At 44.6% G+C, this 20,070-nt stretch overlaps 4 protein-coding genes across 8 annotated transcripts in view; 2 read left to right on the forward strand and 2 right to left on the reverse strand.

The window, feature by feature from the left end:
* Positions 1 to 5,602, reverse strand: part of snx19b (sorting nexin 19b) — a 28,202-nt gene extending 22,600 nt beyond the window's left edge. The window contains exons 1-9 of one of the 3 annotated variants that reach the window (XM_029518227.1): positions 5,534 to 5,602; positions 4,193 to 4,466; positions 3,457 to 3,651; positions 1,766 to 2,992; positions 1,143 to 1,341; positions 898 to 998; positions 683 to 802; positions 474 to 598; positions 87 to 180 (exon numbers count right to left, since the gene is read on the reverse strand). In XM_029518227.1, the coding sequence (XP_029374087.1) occupies positions 87 to 180; positions 474 to 598; positions 683 to 802; positions 898 to 998; positions 1,143 to 1,341; positions 1,766 to 2,992; positions 3,457 to 3,651; positions 4,193 to 4,396 (2,265 nt within the window). In that variant the 5' untranslated portion in view covers positions 4,397 to 4,466; positions 5,534 to 5,602. Of the gene's footprint in view, positions 1 to 86; positions 181 to 473; positions 599 to 682; positions 803 to 897; positions 999 to 1,142; positions 1,342 to 1,765; positions 2,993 to 3,456; positions 3,652 to 4,192; positions 4,467 to 4,762; positions 4,860 to 5,533 lie in introns of those variants that run through there. The other 2 variants (XM_029518228.1, XR_003841447.1) reach the window with 2 other exon arrangements.
* A 2,670-nt stretch (positions 5,603 to 8,272) lies between these two features.
* Positions 8,273 to 12,760, forward strand: il4i1 (interleukin 4 induced 1). Of its 2 annotated transcripts, none has more exons than XM_029517328.1 (8): positions 8,273 to 8,326; positions 8,989 to 9,091; positions 9,827 to 10,041; positions 10,214 to 10,326; positions 10,637 to 10,838; positions 10,921 to 10,989; positions 11,079 to 11,215; positions 11,414 to 12,760. In XM_029517328.1, the coding sequence occupies exons 2-8, from the start codon at positions 9,061 to 9,063 to the stop codon at positions 12,180 to 12,182; spliced, it is 1,536 nt and encodes a 511-aa protein (XP_029373188.1). In that variant the 5' UTR covers positions 8,273 to 8,326; positions 8,989 to 9,060; the 3' UTR covers positions 12,183 to 12,760. The 2 variants fall into 2 exon arrangements, with proteins under 2 accessions (XP_029373188.1, XP_029373187.1); XM_029517327.1 differs by lacking the exon at positions 8,273 to 8,326 and adding an exon at positions 8,637 to 8,798.
* On the reverse strand, positions 12,643 to 14,118 carry timm8b (translocase of inner mitochondrial membrane 8 homolog B (yeast)). Its single transcript, XM_029517329.1, has 2 exons — positions 13,890 to 14,118; positions 12,643 to 13,085 (listed from the first exon to the last, which is right to left on the reverse strand). The coding sequence occupies exons 1-2, from the start codon at positions 13,989 to 13,991 to the stop codon at positions 12,918 to 12,920; spliced, it is 270 nt and encodes an 89-aa protein (XP_029373189.1). The 5' UTR covers positions 13,992 to 14,118; the 3' UTR covers positions 12,643 to 12,917.
* A 670-nt stretch (positions 14,119 to 14,788) lies between these two features.
* On the forward strand, positions 14,789 to 20,069 carry sdhdb (succinate dehydrogenase complex, subunit D, integral membrane protein b). Of its 2 annotated transcripts, none has more exons than XM_029518476.1 (4): positions 14,789 to 14,886; positions 16,776 to 16,886; positions 17,856 to 18,006; positions 18,951 to 20,069. In XM_029518476.1, the coding sequence occupies exons 1-4, from the start codon at positions 14,838 to 14,840 to the stop codon at positions 19,114 to 19,116; spliced, it is 477 nt and encodes a 158-aa protein (XP_029374336.1). In that variant the 5' UTR covers positions 14,789 to 14,837; the 3' UTR covers positions 19,117 to 20,069. The 2 variants fall into 2 exon arrangements, with proteins under 2 accessions (XP_029374336.1, XP_029374337.1); XM_029518477.1 differs by having other exon boundaries at positions 17,859 to 18,006.
* Position 20,070: the final 1 nt, after the last annotated feature.

Consider the following 20,070-nt stretch of genomic DNA (forward strand, 5'->3'; position numbering starts at 1 on the left):
TGAAGGGCAAAGATTGCCATCCCCAGTTTATCAATGTGAATAAATTTAAGATGCTAAGATAAATCAGCAGTATTTAAGTTACTTACTGTGCTGGTTTGCTCACAGCTGAACAAAACCGCTGGTCTTATGTCTGAGCCATTCAGAGAGGGAATGTTTTTACTGGACAACTTCAGACGAGACCTGAAAATGTACAAACACACATGAAAACTCACTGAAAAAACACACCCACGAGAATTTTTTCTAAACTTGTGCATTTGCTTGTTTTTAATTAGTTTTTCATTAAAGCTTTAATGTTTTTTAATAGTTAATATTAGTTCATATTTAGTTGTATACAGTATTGTTGCTGTAGTATTGTTTATCAAAGAATGATGTAATTGAGACAAATTAAGAAAGACAAAAACATCAATGTAAATGCCCCTGCGACAGAGGTGGCAGGTGTGGATGAGGGTCGGTCTGGACGGGTGGATTCCTACTTGCTCTTCTTGTCCCCGCTCATTTTTCCTCCATCCATCTCGGCCTCATTATCCTCCGTGGGGCTTTGAGGTTCTGAGCGAGGAAAGGCTGTTTTCAGCGTGTCCACGATGGCATTCATCAGGTTCTACGCCCCAAAACACAGATGATGTGATGGTGCTTCACGAGAGCAACCCAACAAGAGAGCATGTGGAAATATTTAAAGTCAAACCTTATCAATGCGAGACACAATGAAAGGTTTCTTGACGAAGGCGATCCTGGCGTCTGTGTTAAGAGCCAGAAACTCCTGCATCTCCTCACTGTTGGCTAATTCAGAGATGGCACAAAGGTGCTGAGTGAGAGGAAAGAAAGCAGCATTAAAGTTTTGTATCATTTACAAGTACACACAAATAGTAATTTAATTTAATAAAGCATCGATCCACTGACCTTTAAAAAGGTCTCCAGCAGTCCTTTCCGGGCCTCTATCTTGTCACTGTCCATGTTTCCAAATGGCATGTCTGGAAATATTTTCTTTGGACCTTTCACACCTGAGACAGAATAAGTTCATACTAAAACCTGGATTTTGATGTTTGTTATTTCCCCATCTGCCCCACTTTAAAGCCCTGGAAAGGTCTCTGCACTCCGAACAACGACAGTCAAAAATCAGCTGATCGGGAGTTCAACTATTTTACCTTTGACAAGTTTCTTCAGCTCTGTTTTTTCTTCCAGCCGTGTTTGCAGGTTGAGGAACTCGCTGTATCGTCTGTTGACCATGTGATAGGCCACCGGCTGAATCCGAGATGGACTCTCGCAGCTCGTTTGGAGAGTGTCAGCGTCCTCGGGTCCCTGCAGGACGCCTCCGAGGTTCTCACTGCCCATCGCCGTCTCATACTGAAACCCAACACAACCACCTGTGAGGCTTCACTTTGTAATGTTGATTCCCTGAGATCATTTACATCATCTGGAGTTACAGTTAACTGTCCCATAAAGTCTGAAGACAAAGCTCTATGTCTTCTTTGATTATAAAAGAGACATTGATTATGTTCTTTATTAATGGGGAAAGCTTCAAAGGTCTCAGTCCACAGAGAAATTCTCACAGCTCGTATTCAGAATTTGAACCTTAATACCAGCCAGTCAGGACTTCTGGAACTTTGTGATGTCACAACAAAGCGCACATCGAACAGAATACTGGAGAAGATCAAATATGTAACCTTCTTTTTTATATGTATGATATTTGTGGATTTCATAAATGATAATGCAAACATTTCACACCTGGAGAACTAAAGGAAACGGACAGATGATGTAATTTCCTTACCTTGATGGTGTACAGCGTGTAGGGGTGCGAGCCGGTGCCTCTGTGCTCCTTAGCTGTGATGGTTCCAGTGATTCGCAGGTTCTGGATGATGACTGGTCCATCTGGGCTGCTGAGAGGCTCAAAGCTGAAGGACGGCATGGGGGACGAACCATGCAACGGACTGGCTAAACTCAACTCGCTCCCCAACCCGCTCTGTTCCACACCCAGAAGGAGCTCTCTGGTTGGGTTCACTGAGGGGGAACCGCCTTCCCTCTCCAGTTCCTGCAGGTTCCTGGTACTGGGAGTCCCCTCTGCTAACCTAACTGATGAGGGGCTGAAGCCATTGGCATGCTCTGAATCTACAAGGAGGTTTGTGCAGGAGCCATCCACTGGACCGGGACAGACATCCTCCAGGTGTACACCGTTGCTGTTGTCCACAGATGTGGGACATTCCCTTTGTCTGCCATACAGAGCCTCCTCATGTCCAATCATGACCAGGGAATCAGTGGAGCTCTGTTTGAAGTCAGCCAAAGGAGAATCCAGGTCAGAGTCGTTTTCCTGGTAAAATGGGTTTGGCTTGCCTCCTCTCATGAAACGCTCCAGAAAAGGTCGAGCAGTTTCCTCTTCTTCATGATTGTTCTGAGGACAGTCCACCTGCTCTGAGTCAAACATGTCATAGGCAGCAAGCTCAGGCGTCTCGGTCTCACGGGTGCTCTCAACCTCGGGTTTCGCCAGAGGAGCTTCAGGAAACCTCTGAGGTGCTAGTGTTGCCTCTCGTAGTGGAGCGAGCTCTGAGTCAGCAGGGGGTGTCAGCGGTACAGGTGGGGATGAAGTCGGGGGCTCTGTTGTGGTCAGCTCCTGGGGTTTGCAGGATTGGCGGAAAATCTCAATCATAAGGACGTTTAACCAATCAGGGTCAGACAGTTTGTCAATGAGAGGCAGAATGACATTGCAGGTGATGAGCTCTCCGACAACAAACCGTCCTGTTCGGGTCTCCAAGTGCGGCGACTGCACCAAAACATGCAGCAACAAATCTACAACTGCTCGGGTGTAGTTGAGCTCCATCGCGTCATTGGTCACAGCGGGATGAGGGGTGGTAATGCTGGAATACGCCTCCCACAACTGTTTGCTGTCCCTCCCCCACTTCGACATCACATTTGACGTCTTTTGCTTGGTGTCCAGCTCCTTGGCTCGGATGTAGTCCTGCAGGTGGCATCCAAACAGATCCAGGACCCTCTTGGTCAGCTCCTGCAGGGAATTTGCCATTTTCAACATTTGAATGTAAATTTTGTTTTTCTACAGGACGTCTGAGCCAATCCACCTCCTCCAAGGATGAAAATACATCCAGATACACTACACTCAATAACACATGATGAAAAAATGGTTGTGTTACTGTCAAAGATCTGTGAAGTGCTTAATTCAGGGTTTGAATTCTTCTGTATGAGTTTTCTCTTTAGTAAATTTGGAAAAGTTTGTTTGATATTTGTCATAATGGCTGTATTGATATTATTATTTAATAAAACATGTAAAGGCAAATATCTTGTCAAACTTGGGCCTGTGGTCTAATTTCATGACAGTTTCATTTTTTTTAACCATTTATATAAACTAGAAGCACAGGTGTGTTTTTTTTTAAGTGACATTTACAAAAACAGGCTGCAGCCGACCATCAACTGTAACCCGGTTTAAATTTATACAAACATACTCCCACGTACCTTCCTGTCAACCTGTTTTGCACGTAGCTTCAGTTCCAATGCCATTGAGATCATGGCCTCTTGAACTTTGGTCTCAAAACCCTTCTCAGAGGACACAGTGGAATACCAGGAAGTGACAAAGTCCCTTATGATTTTCCTCACTGTGTTGTGGATCTCCCGGTCCAAGAGATGATCATCCTCCACTGATTGTTGAACCTAAAATTTTGCAATGACAAAATGAAAGCGTTATATCATAACCATGTTGTGGTGGAAATTTCTTGGTACGAGATTAAACAGATTCAACTCGGCCAAGCTTGAAAGTTTTACTACATAAAAACCTTTAAAAAAAACATAGTACAGTTACATCAAACAGTAACAATACTGGTCAGCTGAGTGAGGACAGGGTTCTTTCCCCTGAGTCTCACAGTTGAACTGAGCTCAGTTTACACACGTAAATCTGTGTTGGTTGAGGAATCACCTGAGTCTTCTGCTAATCGTCTCCTGGAGGTCTGAACTCTTCTCTCCTGTGCTGAGATCACTGAGATCATGAGATATCTGACTGACCTGACAGTATACTGAGGAGGATATTGAATGGTGGTCAAACCATTAAGACCCCAAGCCTCTGGCAGGACAGGACAAGTTTTAACAACTCAAAATAATCAATTTAGGTCATTTGGCCCAGATTTCCCTCACACCTGTCAACAAATAAAACGATAAACTAAAAACATATGCCAACTACAGCAAACGCCACACTTACCTGCTGCAGTATGATGAACCTCTCCAGGTGAATCACACTGTTGGAGTCCAGGACAGCCTGCGAGCCAAGCCAGCCGCCCAGCACCACCAGCAGGCTGGTGAACATGCAGAGCATCCAGATGTTGACCAGGAGGTGGAACAACACCAGCCATGCTAACAGCACCCCGAAGCCCAATAGGCTCCTCTGTCCCAACACCTCAGTCATGGCACCGGAGGCGACTCTGGACCGACACCCTCAGGGACAGATGGGGAGGTCACACAGACCTACATCACAGCTTTAAACACAACAAAGTAGAATAAAGGTCAGATTTAAAATTGTAAGGAAAAACCATTTTCATCTGAGAATCAGGATAAGACCGGTCCAGACCTGAGTCTGAACCTGGTAGGTGAAAATCTAACTCATGGCTGATATGTGCAGTCAAGATTCAAGATGGTGTTTATTGTCATATGTCTCTGGACAATGAAATTCTTTTTTGCTGTCAACAGTGAATGCCACATATATATAGAATAAAAAACAGAACAATCAAAATAAAAATGTAAACATGTAAAACAAAGCTGCTAAACTACTCACAGATTATATCAGATGTTCAAACAGCTGTTGACGTTGCTGATTCAATTTTCCAATCCACAAATTTAAAGCCAATCAACAGATAATGATCATCAACCATTCATTAATTAGTGGTTGTACAGTGTATTTGCTCCACTGACTATCAGCCGTGCCACTGTTCGGTCTCACTGATATCTGTCTGTATTTATCTTTTCAATAACCTCCACCAGCTGTTTGCACCAAACTCCGCTGAGAAATTGGACAACTCACGGCTCATTTTGTGCACAACACCCCGACGTTAAGCAAACACGTTTTTATAGGTTTATGATTGTGTTTCGTGCAACAGCTCGTGTTTGGCATAAATATCAGTCGACATGGAGCAACAACACATTAAATACTGATTATGCTGACGATGTCTATTCGCCTCCTTCTCCGCGGTTCAGTAGCAGCGGAAGACCAGATGTCGCAGCCGGAGTTGGAGAGTTAAAATACGGAAATTTGTGGCAAAATAGTTTCCTTCCATGCTAGACATATCCCGAATTGAAGCCAAGGCCCTTTAGTTTCTGTTTAAGTACTGAAATATCTTCCAGTGCTTTGACGTTGTTTGTCAAAAAAGTGAACCAATCTTAAATCGTAACTTTTTAGCTGTTGGTTCGTTTAGCGTTAGGCTAGCAGTAAATGCTAACAAGCACCAGTAGCTAATTAGTGTTGTACACGATTAGCAGATGAAGCTAACGTGTTGTTAAAGTTGACAAGTGTCACCAAGTGGGGACAATAAAAGGGAAAATATTTAACCTGCAGAAATCTGTCGTCTCAGTTTGAGGTGTCGTAAACGTCTGGATGACCACTTTCCCTTGGTCTGTTTACTTCCTGTATCGTGACGTAAGTCCGAATGCGGAAGTCTCCCCGTGGCTCTATTTTCCATTTTAAACCATACACATAAACCAGGTGTCCAGCTCCGGTCCTGGATGGGTTTGGTCCTGTCCAGAGGTGTCCAGCTCCGGTCCTGGAGGGTTTGGTCCAGTCCAGAAACCATACACATAAACCAGAGGTGTCCAGCTCCGGTCCTGGATGGGTTTGGTCCAGTCCAGAAACCATACACATAAACCAGAGGTGTCCAGCTCCGGTTCTGGATGGGTTTGGTCCAGTCCAGAGGTGTCCAGCTCTGGTCCTGGATGGGTTTGGTCCTGTCCAGAAACCATACACATAAACCAGAGGTGTCCAGCTCCGGTCCTGGATGGGTTTGGTCCAGTCCAGAAACCATACACATAAACCAGAGGTGTCCAGCTCCGGTTCTGGATGGGTTTGGTCCAGTCCAGAGGTGTCCAGCTCTGGTCCTGGATGGGTTTGGTCCAGTCCAGAAACCATACACATAAACCAGAGGTGTCCAGCTCCGGTCCTGGATGGATTTGGTCCTGTCCAGAAACCATACACATAAACCAGAGGTGTCCAGCTCCGGTCCTGGAGGGTTTGGTCCAGTCCAGAGGTGTCCAGCTCTGGTCCTGGATGGGTTTGGTCCTGTCCAGAGGTGTCCAGCTCCGGTCCTGGATGGGTTTGGTCCAGTCCAGAAACCATACACATAAACCAGGTGTCCAGCCTTGGTCCTGGAGGGTTTGGTCCAGTCCAGAGGTGTCCAGCTCTGGTCCTGGATGGGTTTGGAGACCTCTGATATAATCATATAAAACAGGAGAGCTCCCATGATGTTTTGCTGGCCCCTAAAACTCATGGGACATATTTTCTGAATATTAATATATGAATTAAAAACATACATGTGCAGAGAGTGAAGACTGATGTGAGCTAATTTAAATTATAGACAACACTGACTCTTTTATGTTTTTCAAACATCGGACAGTTTACTCACTAATTAGCAGTTACAAATATACAACCCACTTTCATAATTTTATTTTTCCTCCAAATATGTCAAAAGTATAAGCTTGAATTATCTCATTTGTCAGTAAATCCAGGTCTGCAGCTGCTGCTGTGAAAAATACAAAAAAATTCTCATTAGTTCTCTTTTTAATGAAATTACAACAGAAAAGAGTCTTATAATATGTTTATTCCTTTATTCTTTTTTCACAACATAAAACTAAATATGCAAATACAATCTTCAGCGTGTTCACTGTAAAGCCCTTTCTTTTGGCCTTCAGATGTCGGCCTTCTTCTGGTTCCTCTGCTGACCCTCCTCCTCCAGAACAGCCTTTACAGAGGTATCAGTCAGTGTTGCTATTGATTTGCGAATTCAACATGATTGTAGAATCATTTTGTTTGTATATGATTACATTTCGCAATGACTTCCACATTAACCAGGGTTAGGGTTGGAACAACACCCCTCTGTGTTGTTCTCCTCCTAACAATTGGCATTTTCTGTTGGGAAAATAAGGGATTCTTGCTGCGTGGGGGGGGCAGTGACTTGATGACTTGTAATGATGTGATGAATCATATGATGAATCATATCATTACAAACATGGCACAAATCGAAAATTATCGGTCTCAGAAACAGTTTTCTGGGAATAACTTTGTGGAAGTGTAACATATTCAGGGGACTTTTCTCTGGTTTGAGGAGTGTGGCTTGCTGACCGTGGTGACGTAATTTGGCACATCTATATTCAGCCGATTGTGAGTAAATCGCCATGTTACATTTGTCCCGTTGTGTTACTGTGTTACCGGCCCTCCCCTAATACATTACAGGTGAGAGTCAAGATGACCAACAATACATGAAAGAGAAATTCAAAATGCATTAAATATTGTGGAGAGATAAAAAAGCACTTGGAATTGGACATTATGACAAGTTTTTTTATAAACTTGTGTGTCTCTTTATGTTGTAGACATCAGGAAGTATGTGTGTCTGTGTTCGTTGATGAAGGAAAATTTTTTAGATTCAATCTTTTGTATTTGCATCATAAGAGAGTGTGAAAAGCCTGAAGGGGTGTTTCCTGTGTTCTTTCCCGGCCTGTGGGGGTTTTCCACAGCTGGCAGGAAACCAGCCAGCTTTAAATGACAGCTGAGACGTTGTGCTTATACACATTATACATTAACATGGCTGATTTAACTCCCAAAGCCTCATTAGTTCATTGACCTCTCTGTTTTCTCATACACAGACAAAAATGCAGAATAAAACCTGCACCTTGCCCTCCAACAACACCATGTTCAGCTGAATTCCATTTTCATATTGCTGGATAGTTTTGTAACCTGTCATGCAGAGTCTTACCTGAGCTGCAGAGGGGACGTCAGGTAAACCTGTCCCACTTTGAGACAGCAGCAGACTGTTGAAGTCCAACTCAGGGGAGTGAGAACACAGACAGGTCAAACTCCTTCAGTTTTTATTGACAGGTATGTTTCTTTTACTTTTCCTTATAAGTTCAGTTTCTTTTCCCCAGTCGCTCCTTGACCACTTCCAGTTTCCACCAAAATAAGTGCCCAGTCAGTATTCAGAGTCAAACAGAAAGCGTACAGTACAGCTGCTGATGCAGTCAGGAAAATGAAACTTAGCCTTTTTTATTATTTTTTTTTATCCTCCCACTTTTGGTTTCCATTACTTCCAATAAGAGATGGCCATCTAATTCATCTGTTGGACACAGAAGGAGATGGGTAAGTGCGGCTGTTGTGTATATTAGCAGTATAGACCTTTAAAAAAATAAAAGAAACTTTAGTGCACTGTGTTTTGTGAAGTATATAATGCAGCTTTAAGTCTGAATTAGGCTGAATGAGCATTTTCAGGTCAGATATTGAAATGAATGAAGATGGAGGAAATGAGGTATGCAGATGACTAGTATAACCTCCCTAATCTAATTTGTTCAGTGTGGTTGACTCTCGAGCCAGTGTGGGAAAATATTTCTAGAAGACATGAGGAGCCACACAGTCCCTCATTAAAATTACGTTGTGTGCAATTTCACACATACCACGCTTCCAGGTTTTCCAGGTTCCCTTCATGAGGGAGAGAGAGAGAGAGAGAGAGAGAGAGAGAGAGCGTTAAAGGTTTAGGTGTATCAGCAGGCTTTGTCATTGCTCCTCAGTCATGCAGGAGGTTGTGATGAATTATGAGACACTGCCTTTGATAAAGGTGAGTGGAATTCAGCCACAGTGTCATCTCATTTATGCATTAATTAGCTTTTCCTTAGAGTAATGTGTGTTTTCCATGGTTTCCTTATTTTTTGGAAAGTTTACAAAAATGCAGGTTCATTTGAGTGAAATATTATTATAAAGTTTTATTTGTTCATGGTAACGTTTACCACATTTACTCGTTCTTGTAGGTTTCCTTCTCCCCTCATAGTGTCAATATCAGCAGCAGAAGGAAACTCAGACCGTGGAGTTACATCCTCAAGATGATCCCTCAAATGGCGCTGTGCAAATTCTGTGAGTATTTCACGACTAAGGCAGTGGAAAGTTTGTTGTGGTTTAATGGTAAATTGATAAAATCTGTCCTGTGGAAGGGAAAGCTAGTAGTGTAAAAATAGAGTGTACTTTTTACAGAGATGTTGATTACACAAATTGTTGAGTAGTTCTGATCAAATATGACTCTAAAACAAACCAAAGTAGTTTCAAAACTGCTTCCAAAATTTAGAAAAGTTGGTTTTAAAATACTACTGTGGATAACAAACTACTGAATGAAATTAAACCGTGAAATAAAATGTCTGCAGGTTATAAGCCTTTTTTAAGATTTATTTTCCGAGGCATTGATGAGGTTTACGTCCTGATAAAATAAATGAATAAATGATAAAATAAATATTAGAAATTAACGGATCTTTTTTCTTCTCTTTAACGATGGACCTTCATTAGACAGAAAAAATATTCCCATGACTAAAAGCTCAGTGTGAGGATGACTTCACAGAAATTGAACATAACAATAATACCCATCTTTGAAATGTAGTGGGGTGTAAATTTCCAACACATAATGATACTCAGGTAAAGTACACACACTTCTCAGCTCGACACACCAAGTTCTGCTTTGTGTTTTGGGTGTTTTTCTGCTGCAGATAAATAGAAGTGGAAGGTGTCAGTTTGTCAGTGATCACTGAGGGACATATAACTGCTGAAAGTCTGAAGTTAGAATGAGAAAAGTTCTTCAGCTTCGTGCTCTGCCTCCTTCAGTTCCTCTGGTTCTGGTCGGGGTCGTGGTGGTCGCTGTGAGCGGGATCATTGGAGACCCCCTCTACGAATGTCTACAAGACACAGACTACAGTGAGCTCCTGGACATCGTGGACAAAGGTCTCCCTGCCACCAAGACACCTCGCCACGTGGCCATCATCGGCGGGGGCATCGCTGGACTGACAGCTGCTAAGTTTCTAGAAGATGCCGGTCACAAGGTAAGATATGAATAAAGAGATAGATAGATGTAAAAACAGACAGGTGAGACAGACACAGAAGGAAAGAAATCATTTCTCCATCTTCTCATTATCTCCAAAAGAAGTAGGAATTCACCTGTTTATCTTTGTGGACGCGTGATTAACAAGATTATGTGTCTCCCTGAACGACGAGGTGACCATTATAGAGGCGAGCAACCGCATTGGAGGTCGTGTGGAGACGTTCAGGAACCGGAAAGAAGGCTGGTACGCAGAAGTGGGCGCCATGAGGATCCCCAGCTTTCATAAGTGAGTGTGAGGGCCGAGCTGTGTTTTTCTTTTTACTTACAGTTTAATGATAAATACTTTCTTCACAATCTGCAGCTAATCTTACTTCTTGTGTTTCGGTAGAGCAGATCTTTTCTTTGTAACTGGCTGTTTTTACGGTGGAATACTGAAGCTTTCATAACTTCTTATGAAGGCCGGTGGTGGTGAAGGGCCTTAAATCTGCTTTCTATCTAATGACCTTCAGGGGCTGACTCCACTTGAACCAGATTGTATTGAAGTCGATGGGAAAATGGCTGTACTGAAATCTTATCATACTCAATATATTCCACAGGATTCTGCTTTCATTTGCCGCCAAACTGCATCTTTCCCTAAACCGCTTCATCGAAGACGACATCAACACCTACTATTACGTTAACAACGTGCTGCAAAAAACCTACGCCGTCGAAAACAACCCTGGAGTTCTCAACTATAACTTGAATGACAGAGAAAAGGGGAAATCAGCTGCTCAGCTCTTCAGTCAGGCCCTGTGGAAGGTTTGTCCACATTACACTCATTACTATTTCCATCCACAATAATATAAATAGATTGAGGCGTCATTTTGGAAACTGTGCGCAGGTAAGAGACGACCTGAAGGCCCTCGGCTGCAGAACCATGCTGGATAAATACGATTCATACACGGTGAAGGTAATGTAGCATGAAGTCAGTGAAGTCACTGTTTAAAGTTTAAATGGCAAACTTCATTCATTTTACATTTTGCCTTTGATGGCTAACAGGAATATCTGGTGAAGGAAGGAAACCTGAGCCGTGGCGCCCTGAGGATGATCGGGGACATCCTGAATGAAAACAGCCTCTTCTACACGTCCCTGATAGAGATGCTGTACATACAGTCAGACATCAACGACAACACTGAGTGAGAAATGTTTGCTTTATCTGACTGTGGGAGGTTTGACAGCCGGTAAGAGCGTCTGTGGAGGCAGAAGTCATCCAAATCCTCTGGGATCAGGCAGTAAAAGCCCATGTTTGTTAAAATCTGCAGAGCTGGACGATAGAAGAGTGGCATGATGGTTCTCGATGGCTTCCTCGTGACCTGGTGTGTTTCTTCTTTCAGGTACTTTGAGGTGGCGGACGGTTTTGATCACCTGCCCTTAGCTTTCTACCAGCTGTTGAACGCCACCATCCTTCTCAACTCCAAGGTGAAGCTGATCAACCAAACAGGAAGCAGCAGCGTCACCATCTCGTACCAGGACTGGCGTAAGTCCGGCTCCCTGACCAACCTGACGGCGGACTACGCCCTGGTGACCGCCACGGCCAAGGCCACCGTCTTCATCAACTTCCAGCCCCCTCTGTCTGTGAACAAGATGGAGGCCCTGCGCTCCGTTCATTACGCCAGCTCCACCAAGGTGGTGCTCAGCTTCAAGGAGCGCTTTTGGGAGCAGGAGGGCATCAGGGGAGGCAAGAGCATCACAGACCGCCCCTCCCGCTTCATCTACTACCCCAGCCACACCTTCCCCGGGACGGCGGCAGGGGCCCTGCTGGCATCTTACACCTGCTCCGACGACTCCACCCTCTTTCAAGGGATGAGCGAGGAGGAGCTGATGGCGGTGGTCCTGGAGGACTTGATCCAGATCCACGGGGAGGGGATCAGGGATTTGTGCACAGGTGGGCTGGTGAAGAAGTGGGGCCTGGATCCCTACAGCCTCGGCGCCTTCGCCCTGTTCACACCCTACCAGCAGGGACACTACGCCACCGAGCTGTTTCAGAGCGACGGGCGGGTCCACTTCGCAGGGGAACACACGGCGACGCCTCACGGCTGGATCGAAACGGCCATGAAGTCTGCCATCAGAGCAGCTAAAAACATCAACAGCCTGACAGTCTAGGTCCATCCCGATGAAACGTTTAGCAGCATACTGTGTGTCTGATATGATCCATATTTTTGTATTGATCTGGGAACATCTGGATCGATGACAGTCTGCAGCCTTCACAGTTAATTCATTCTAACACTTATAAAGAACTGTAGCTGTTAACAAGCTATGCTTGCTCAGAAACTAACCAGTTGTTTGGTTTTTGAAGTTTCAGAAAATGGGGAGAATAGATGGATATATCAATCTGTGTAAAAAAAAAAAAATCACTTTTGTTTTCTGTTAGAAGCAATGAGAAGAAAAGATGATGAGCTCACTCCAAGTCCTCCATTTCTGCTCCTCCAAATTTCATTTTCACCGCAGCAGTGTTCTGGGTTTGGAGTTGAAGGTATCTGAGCTAAGCAGGACTGATAGTCGTCTGTAAATCAGGTCCAGACAATTTTACCGACTTATAACCAATTAATTCAGAAAACATTCAGACGGTTCCCTCCATTTTATTTAGTTCGTCAGAACAGAATAAAACATGAAAACACTGTTAACCTGTGATTGTTGTATATTCTGGATAGTGTTCATTTAATAAAACTGTTATTGCTTCATCTTTATGTATTTTCTTAATTCCATGACGGTTTCTGTTCTGATCCGTCAGGAACTAAAGTTACACCACAGGACTTCCCCTGAACGGGTCCAAAGCAAAAAAAGGTTTTGAACTAGAACGTCCTTCATGTCAGGAATTCACAGCACCTGTCTTCCACCTCAGTGGGCTCCTTTCTGCACCATCTGTGTGAAGCGGTTGGTGATGGCCAGGGTGGTGTCGATGAAGCGCTCCACGCAGCTCACCAGACACGTCTCCGTCCGGTAGTCCAGCTTCGAGCCCGGACTGTCCACACACTTGTCCCAGCAGATGTCGGTGAAATTGTGCACCTGAAATCAACAGACAGGCTGAACAACAGATGGCTGATCCAGAGATGGGATTAATGATGATGATGATGATGATGATGATGATGGTGGACTTTTGAGAAGATCAGCTGGTTTTTGTCCTTCAGCTGTTTGAGCTGTCTCACAAAGTTTAATATTCATTTTTAATGTTTTTTGATGCACACCATCTATTTCCTGATTGTTACTCTTCATCATCATATTTAATTTTCTTTAATCACCGTTCATTTGTCACATTAACATAGAAGGACAGAGACACTGACAATGGACAGACAGACAGACAGACACACACACCAACTTGGGACAGACAGACAGACAGACAGACACCGACCTGGGAGGGAGGGACGGAGGGACGGACAGACAGACAGACACACACACCAACTTGGGACAGACAGACAGACAGACAGACACACACACACACACACACACCAACTTGGGACGGACGGACGGACAGACAGACAGACAGACAGACAGACAGACAGACAGACAGACAGACACACACACCAACTTGGGACGGACGGACGGACGGACAGACACCGACCTGGGAGGGAGGGACGGACAGACAGACAGACAGACAGACACACACACCAACTTGGGACAGACAGACAGACAGACAGACACACACACACACACACACACACCAACTTGGGACGGACGGACGGACGGACGGACGGACAGACAGACAGACAGACAGACACCGACCTGGGAGGGAGGGACGGACGGACAGACACCGACCTGGGAGGGAGGGACGGACAGACAGACAGACAGACAGACAGACAGACAGACACCGACCTGGGCCTGGAACTGCGCCTTCTGCTGCTCCACGGCGATCAGCCGCTGCAGCTCGGTCGCTTCCGCCTTTTCTGACACGCTCAAACTGTCGAAACTGTCCATGGCGGGAAAACAGGCCGTTACCGGACAGGTGACCTTCGGTGCACCGGGACACTGACGACCGGGAAACCGAGCACCGGGACACTGAGCAGAGGGGACACCGGTCACATGGAGCCGCAGCCAGCTTTCAACTTCCTGCTTCCGCTTTTTCCACTTCCGTGTTCGCGAAGAAGAGTCTCCAGTCTGCAGCTGCCTTCTTTATTATTTTTTAATGATTCTTTTATACTTTTTTTTTATTCTTTAGCGTTTGTTATTCTTTGTCAAAGACACAAAATTTAATAAACGTTCGTGGACACAAAAAAAACACAAAAAACAAAACATATACAACGTTATAAAATTGTATTGTTTACATTATAGTATTTTTATGCTCTTGCTATTCCCCCTCTTATGTTAACCTGCTATACTCTCATTAAGTCCTTAATAACTTCATGACCCATATCAAAGTTTTGATAATATATTTAGACATTCATCGACCATTCAAAAATTAAACAAGTGATATTCTTAATATAGAATTAGATCACGTATTGCCTGCAGACAACGAGAACCACCTATAACAGGACTTGGAGTCAATGTTCAAATCTTTTTATTTTAAACACAGTATTGAAAAAATGCATAAAACACAAATAAATAAATCTCCTAAGCTACATAAATAAAAATAATTTACGTCTGAGACTGTAAATTCATCCTAAATTAATCTTTATTTCTCCATGTTTTTGTCGTTTCGAGCCCCCCCCCAAAAAAACGAAAACTGGAGTGACTTCTCTTCTCCGACATCCGACATCTTTGTTTCGATGACGACATCGAAAACTACATCCGGGTCGCCGTGGTGACCTTGATTGGACGATCATCATGGCGGCCGTCGTCAGGCTGAGCTCGGTGTGCCGCAGAGGAGTCAAACGTGAGTTCTTCGTCACTTTTCTCTCCGCTTCGCTTGTTTATTTGTTTGTTTCGTGGAAAACACCGTTTCCTGCCTTTGACGTCACAGAAAACGGCACGTCCTGACGTAAGAGACGTCGAACGAGATAATGTCAAGTTGCCGACTGAAGTTTTGTTTTGGTTTTTTTTAATCGCCACGTGTTTTCTTACAGTCACCATTAATGTCAGTTAATGTTTAATATTACTGAAGTTAACAACGCAGATGTGCCTCCTCTTCGACATTTTCAAGTGATACACACCATGACGTCAGATTGTCCCACCCTGACGTCACAACGGTGAAGTGACAAACCAACACATTTGTTTCTGTCGGTTTAGATTAACCGTCTTTATTTTGTATAGTTTCCTTTGTTGTCATTCCTTTATAAACGGTGGAACTACACTCGGCTTCCTCTCCGTTGTAAAGGGTCAGGGTTAGTCTTAGATATATAAAATAATAAAAGAGGCAGAGCTTTACCTCCATGGCCAAAGCTGCAGCGGAGAGCTGTGGCCTCAAGGCCCTGGGTGCTGTCCGACCGAGGAAGGAGGCCCTCCGCGGTGTGGTGACCTGGGGGACTCCGGAGGTCACACTGCTGAGGCAAAGCGGAGGGCGTGGGGGAGGCTCGCAGAGGACACGGGTCGGCACCTATGCTGTTCTGGAAGACTGTCCGGCACCTCCGACAGGAAAAGCAGGGAACCATCCGAGCTGTGTACAGCAAGGGTGGGACTTCTCTGGTCTCAAATGAGGAGATAGTCGGGTGGTGGAAGGAACGCTTTGAGGAACTGCTGAACCCACCCGCCCTCTGAAACTGACAGGGCTGGAGGATGAAGGGGGTCATCGGTAGTTTCCCTGAGGGAAGTCACTGAGGTAGTCAAAGAACTCCAGGGATTGACAAGATCCGTCCTGAAATGTTGAAGGCTCTTTGTGTTGAGGGGCTGTCATGGATGACACGCCTCTTCAACATTGGGTGGGGGTCGGGGTAGTGCCGTAGTGCCGACGGAGCGGCAGACTGGGGTGGTGGTGCCCAAAGCGAGAGCTGTGTTTGGGTGTTCGGCAGTAAGTCAGACTTGTTCCAAGTGAGGGTTGGTGCGCCATGTCGCCGACCCTGTTTGTGATTTTTCATGGACGGGATTTCTAGGAGCAGCCGAGGAGGAGAGGGGTTTCAGTTCGGGGGGCTCAGAATCGCATCGGTCTGTGACCATCATCTCACACTGAGTGTGAGGCGGCTGGGATGAGGATCAGCACCTCCAAATCAGAGGTCATGGTTCTCAGCAGGAAACCGATGGACTGTCTACTCCAGGTTGGGAATGAGTCTTTGCTGGTACCTTGGGGAAGGCAAAGCTCTTGATCTTCAGGTCAGTCTTCGTTCCTACCCTCACCTATGGTCACGAGAACTGGATCATGACAGAAAGAACCAGATCACGGCTACAAGCCACCGAAATGAGCTTCTCCCTTAGAGGGTGAGGAGCTCAGAGTACAGCTGCTGCTCCTTTGCATTGAGAGGAGCCATTTGAGGTGGAGGCCCCGGGGCAGACCGAAGACCAGGTGGAGAGATTATATCTCCACTTTGGCACGGGAACGCCTCAGGATCAGTTAGAGCTAGTGGATGTGGCCGGGGAAAAGAAAGTTTCTCCCTGCTTCAGTTGCTACCCCTGCAAGCCGGGGGGGGGCAATTAATATTCACTTTATATGAAATAAAAACAAAGTGCAATATTTTGACTCTGTCAGACCTAAGTTCTATTTCATGCAGTTAGAAGTCACATGATTTTGTTTACATTTACTTCAAACCAACAGGCAGCAGATGATGGTGGCTGTGTTGGTAAATAAGAATGTACTCCAACTGTAAAATGTGACCTTTTGTCTTTTCTCTTCAGCTCTGTGGTACCAAAGCACTCTGTTGTCCCGGCCGCTGGTCGTACCTCACAAAAACCAAGAGCAGCCATACCTGCTGACAGCCAGGATTCATGCTTCACAGGCGCTGTACGGTGAGTATCGACAAGGTTGGAGGGACAACACCACGTAAATATGGAGTGTGCAGCACTCAGCCTCACAGGGCAGCAAGGCGTTGGCTAATTTAACAAAAATGAAACCATCCTAATGATCGATTAATCACGAGAAGCAAAAATCACCATCAGAAAAACAAAGAGAATAACAACAGCCCAATCTCAGGAAGCCGAGATTGGTGTTTTCACTTGTCTGCTTTCTTGTCCTGCTTAAAACAGCCAGCAGATATATCAATAGTAAAAAAAAATAAATGGAAAAAAATTGCTGTCTTATTTACATCAACAGCTTTGGAAAAACAAAAGCTTCACTTTTCCCGTCTTCACCTTAGTTGGTCAAACTTCAGTCTGCTGCAGTTGGGTCGCCAAAGTCAACAGAAAAGAGCAGCTAAATCTGCCAGTCTGGTTTGATTTTGCTCCTTTTTGATCATGATCTGTCAGTTTGAGGTTTGACATTTGAGCATCTGTTAACCACGCATCAGCTCGTGGAGGTTAGGATGGTGGAGGCCAAATTGGTGTTTCAAATACTAAATGCTGCTGTCATTTGGGGATATTGTTCGTCTCAATTATGGATCATTGCCTCCCAAACATTTACTTAACTTTGTCTTGTTTTAGTTTTTAGGATATACGTCTTCCTTTTGAATGAAATTATTTCCTGCATTAGATCAGAAAGTGTGTCATCTTAGTCATAAGTACAGATGAACACAAAGACAGACGTTGATATTGTCTCTTCAGCTCAGACTGAACGTCTACAGCATCCTTATCCTCTGATTTTCTGAGCCTGTCGTTAATAAGAAGAAACTGAAAATGTCCAAACATTCAGTCTGATTTTATATCTGTAAGAGCAGCATGTCGTCACCAGCACAGGAAAAACTTTAATAAAATTAGTAAATAATAATTAATATTGTGCCTCTCTCTTTTTGCTGACAATCTGCCGTTTCTCTTCTTCTGCAGCAGGAAGTGGCTCCAAAGCAGCGTCTCTGCATTGGACGGCCGAGCGAGCGCTGAGTGTCCTGCTGCTGGCCATGGGACCCGTGGCCTACTTTAACCCCGGCCCCGTCATGGACTATTCCCTGGCTGCTGCCCTGACGCTGCATGGCCACTGGTAAGATGAGCCAACGCCCAGTCCTAAAAACGGCAGCTTTGGTTATGTGGACTTGAAATGGTTTTATGTTGGTGCCTTATTTGTCCTCTTACTGTTTTTAATATGTTCAGTCACCTCAAAATGTATTTCTAGATGTAGTTTCACTTCCTGTTTACTTGACAGATCTGTGACTGCAGCAAAGCCACACAGTTGGACAGACTAACCTGCCTTTAAAGGGCATCCAACCTCAATGAGGGTTTTAAGGTTTTAATGTTCGACTTCTGTTGAATCTGTTTTTAGAGTGTTGCTGGTTCAAGTTGTTTTTATGTATTTGTGTTAGAAACAGTCAGATCTGACATGATGCAAAATGACCAATAAATCTGACACATGGACTTCACCAATCCTGGGAAAACACAAACAGGGTGGGCGGTAAATTCCTTTATCACATGAGGTCATTAGGCACTTGTAGTTCAGTGCACAGGGCCTAATTTGACCTACCCCCCCTCACCATGGTGGTCTTAACACCGACGGGTGCTGATTGAAGGGGTCAATTAAAATTCTTTGAACTCGTCCCGGCGGAGCACCAAGATCTAGCTTTTTCACTCACCCTTTCCAGACATAGGTCAAAGTGTTAAAGGATGGGGGGGTCGAGCCGTTGAGTCTCACTGTCGCAGGTGAATTATCTTCCTTCCTTAACCTTGAGCGTCGTTTCTCTTCCCGTTGACTCGGCAGGTCAGACTGAAGTAGTTGCTGCTGTTGTTTTTTAGTTTTTAACGTGTTCTAAACTGCATTAGGTGCAAAGTCTCCAATCACACATCGTAGAATTCAGATGATTTTGTAATCTAGCGCTCGAACCGTGTCAGTTTTGGAGTCTGGGTCAGAGTGTATGTCTTTAACAGCAGCTCTGGCTTCCTGCAGACTCGTTTCCCAGCTCATCCTGTGTGTTTCGTCCTTCTGTCTGGTAGGGGGATCGGCCAGGTGCTGACAGACTACGTTCACGGGGAGACAAAGATCAAGATGGCCAACGCAGGCCTCTTCCTGCTGTCCACGGTCACCTTCGCCGGGCTCTGCTACTTCAACTACAATGATGTTGGCATCTGCAAAGCCATCGCTCTGCTCTGGAGCAAATGAACAGAACTGTGGACCGGTGAGGGGCAGCTTGGGAGGACCCAGAAACTTGGACAGGAGCAGTCCGGTTCTGGCTGATTGTAAAAAAAGAAAAAAAAGAAAGAAATTTAAGGTGTTCTTTGTGTATTCTTATAAATATCTCATGTTGACAATTTTAATTCAAACCTGTAGCCAAATTAAATGTTGATCTGTTCAGGCTCCATCCTCATATGAAGTTCTTGCTCCTGATTATTGGGGACCTGCAAAGCATCGTGGGAGATTAGCTTCTGTTTGTGTTCAGTGTGGACAAAATTTAAGCTTTGTTTCCTTTTGTTTTCAATCTAAGCAACACCCGATTATTAAACATGTCACAACTAATTTTACAAACAAGAGAAATCTGGTATCCTGATTGAACTGTTGATTCAGCAGGGACCTTCGTTATTTTCACTTCATTTCTGTCTTAAAGGATCTTTTTCATGTTCGTGTCCCGTTTGTGGCTGATATCTTCAATCTGTTTTATTTCAGTCATGTTTGTTTTTTTTTACTATCATTTTTGCTCTTTGACCCATCAGGGTGAAAAGTACAGCACGACAGAAACCCGTTCACACCCTCCACAACTTCACACTGACTCAGAAAAGCTGCTTCTTGTGCGTTTTGTTGTTCCATCCTCATCACTGTGTTCTCTGACCAGAGGAAACATAAATCCTCCACCTTCAGTCGGCTGAGCCCGCAGAGAGTTAGTTTCATGTTTTAACCCCCGAGCGTCTGCCAGAGGGGCGGAGCTACACGAAGGTGTGACATCAACAGCTAACAATGCCGTCCTCTGCCCGGAAACGCTGCTCAAGAGTCAACAGTGATGTGAATGTAACATTGAGTTGTGTTGTACTTTGTGTATAAAGTGCTGCCACTGTGTATGTTGGCAAAATGAATATGGAAAAAAAAAGACACAATCTGAAAACATTAAAAATCTACACTTAT

The sequence above is a fragment of the Echeneis naucrates genome, chromosome 13 (assembly GCF_900963305.1).
Source record: "Echeneis naucrates chromosome 13, fEcheNa1.1, whole genome shotgun sequence".
Lineage (NCBI taxonomy): Eukaryota > Metazoa > Chordata > Actinopteri > Carangiformes > Echeneidae > Echeneis > Echeneis naucrates.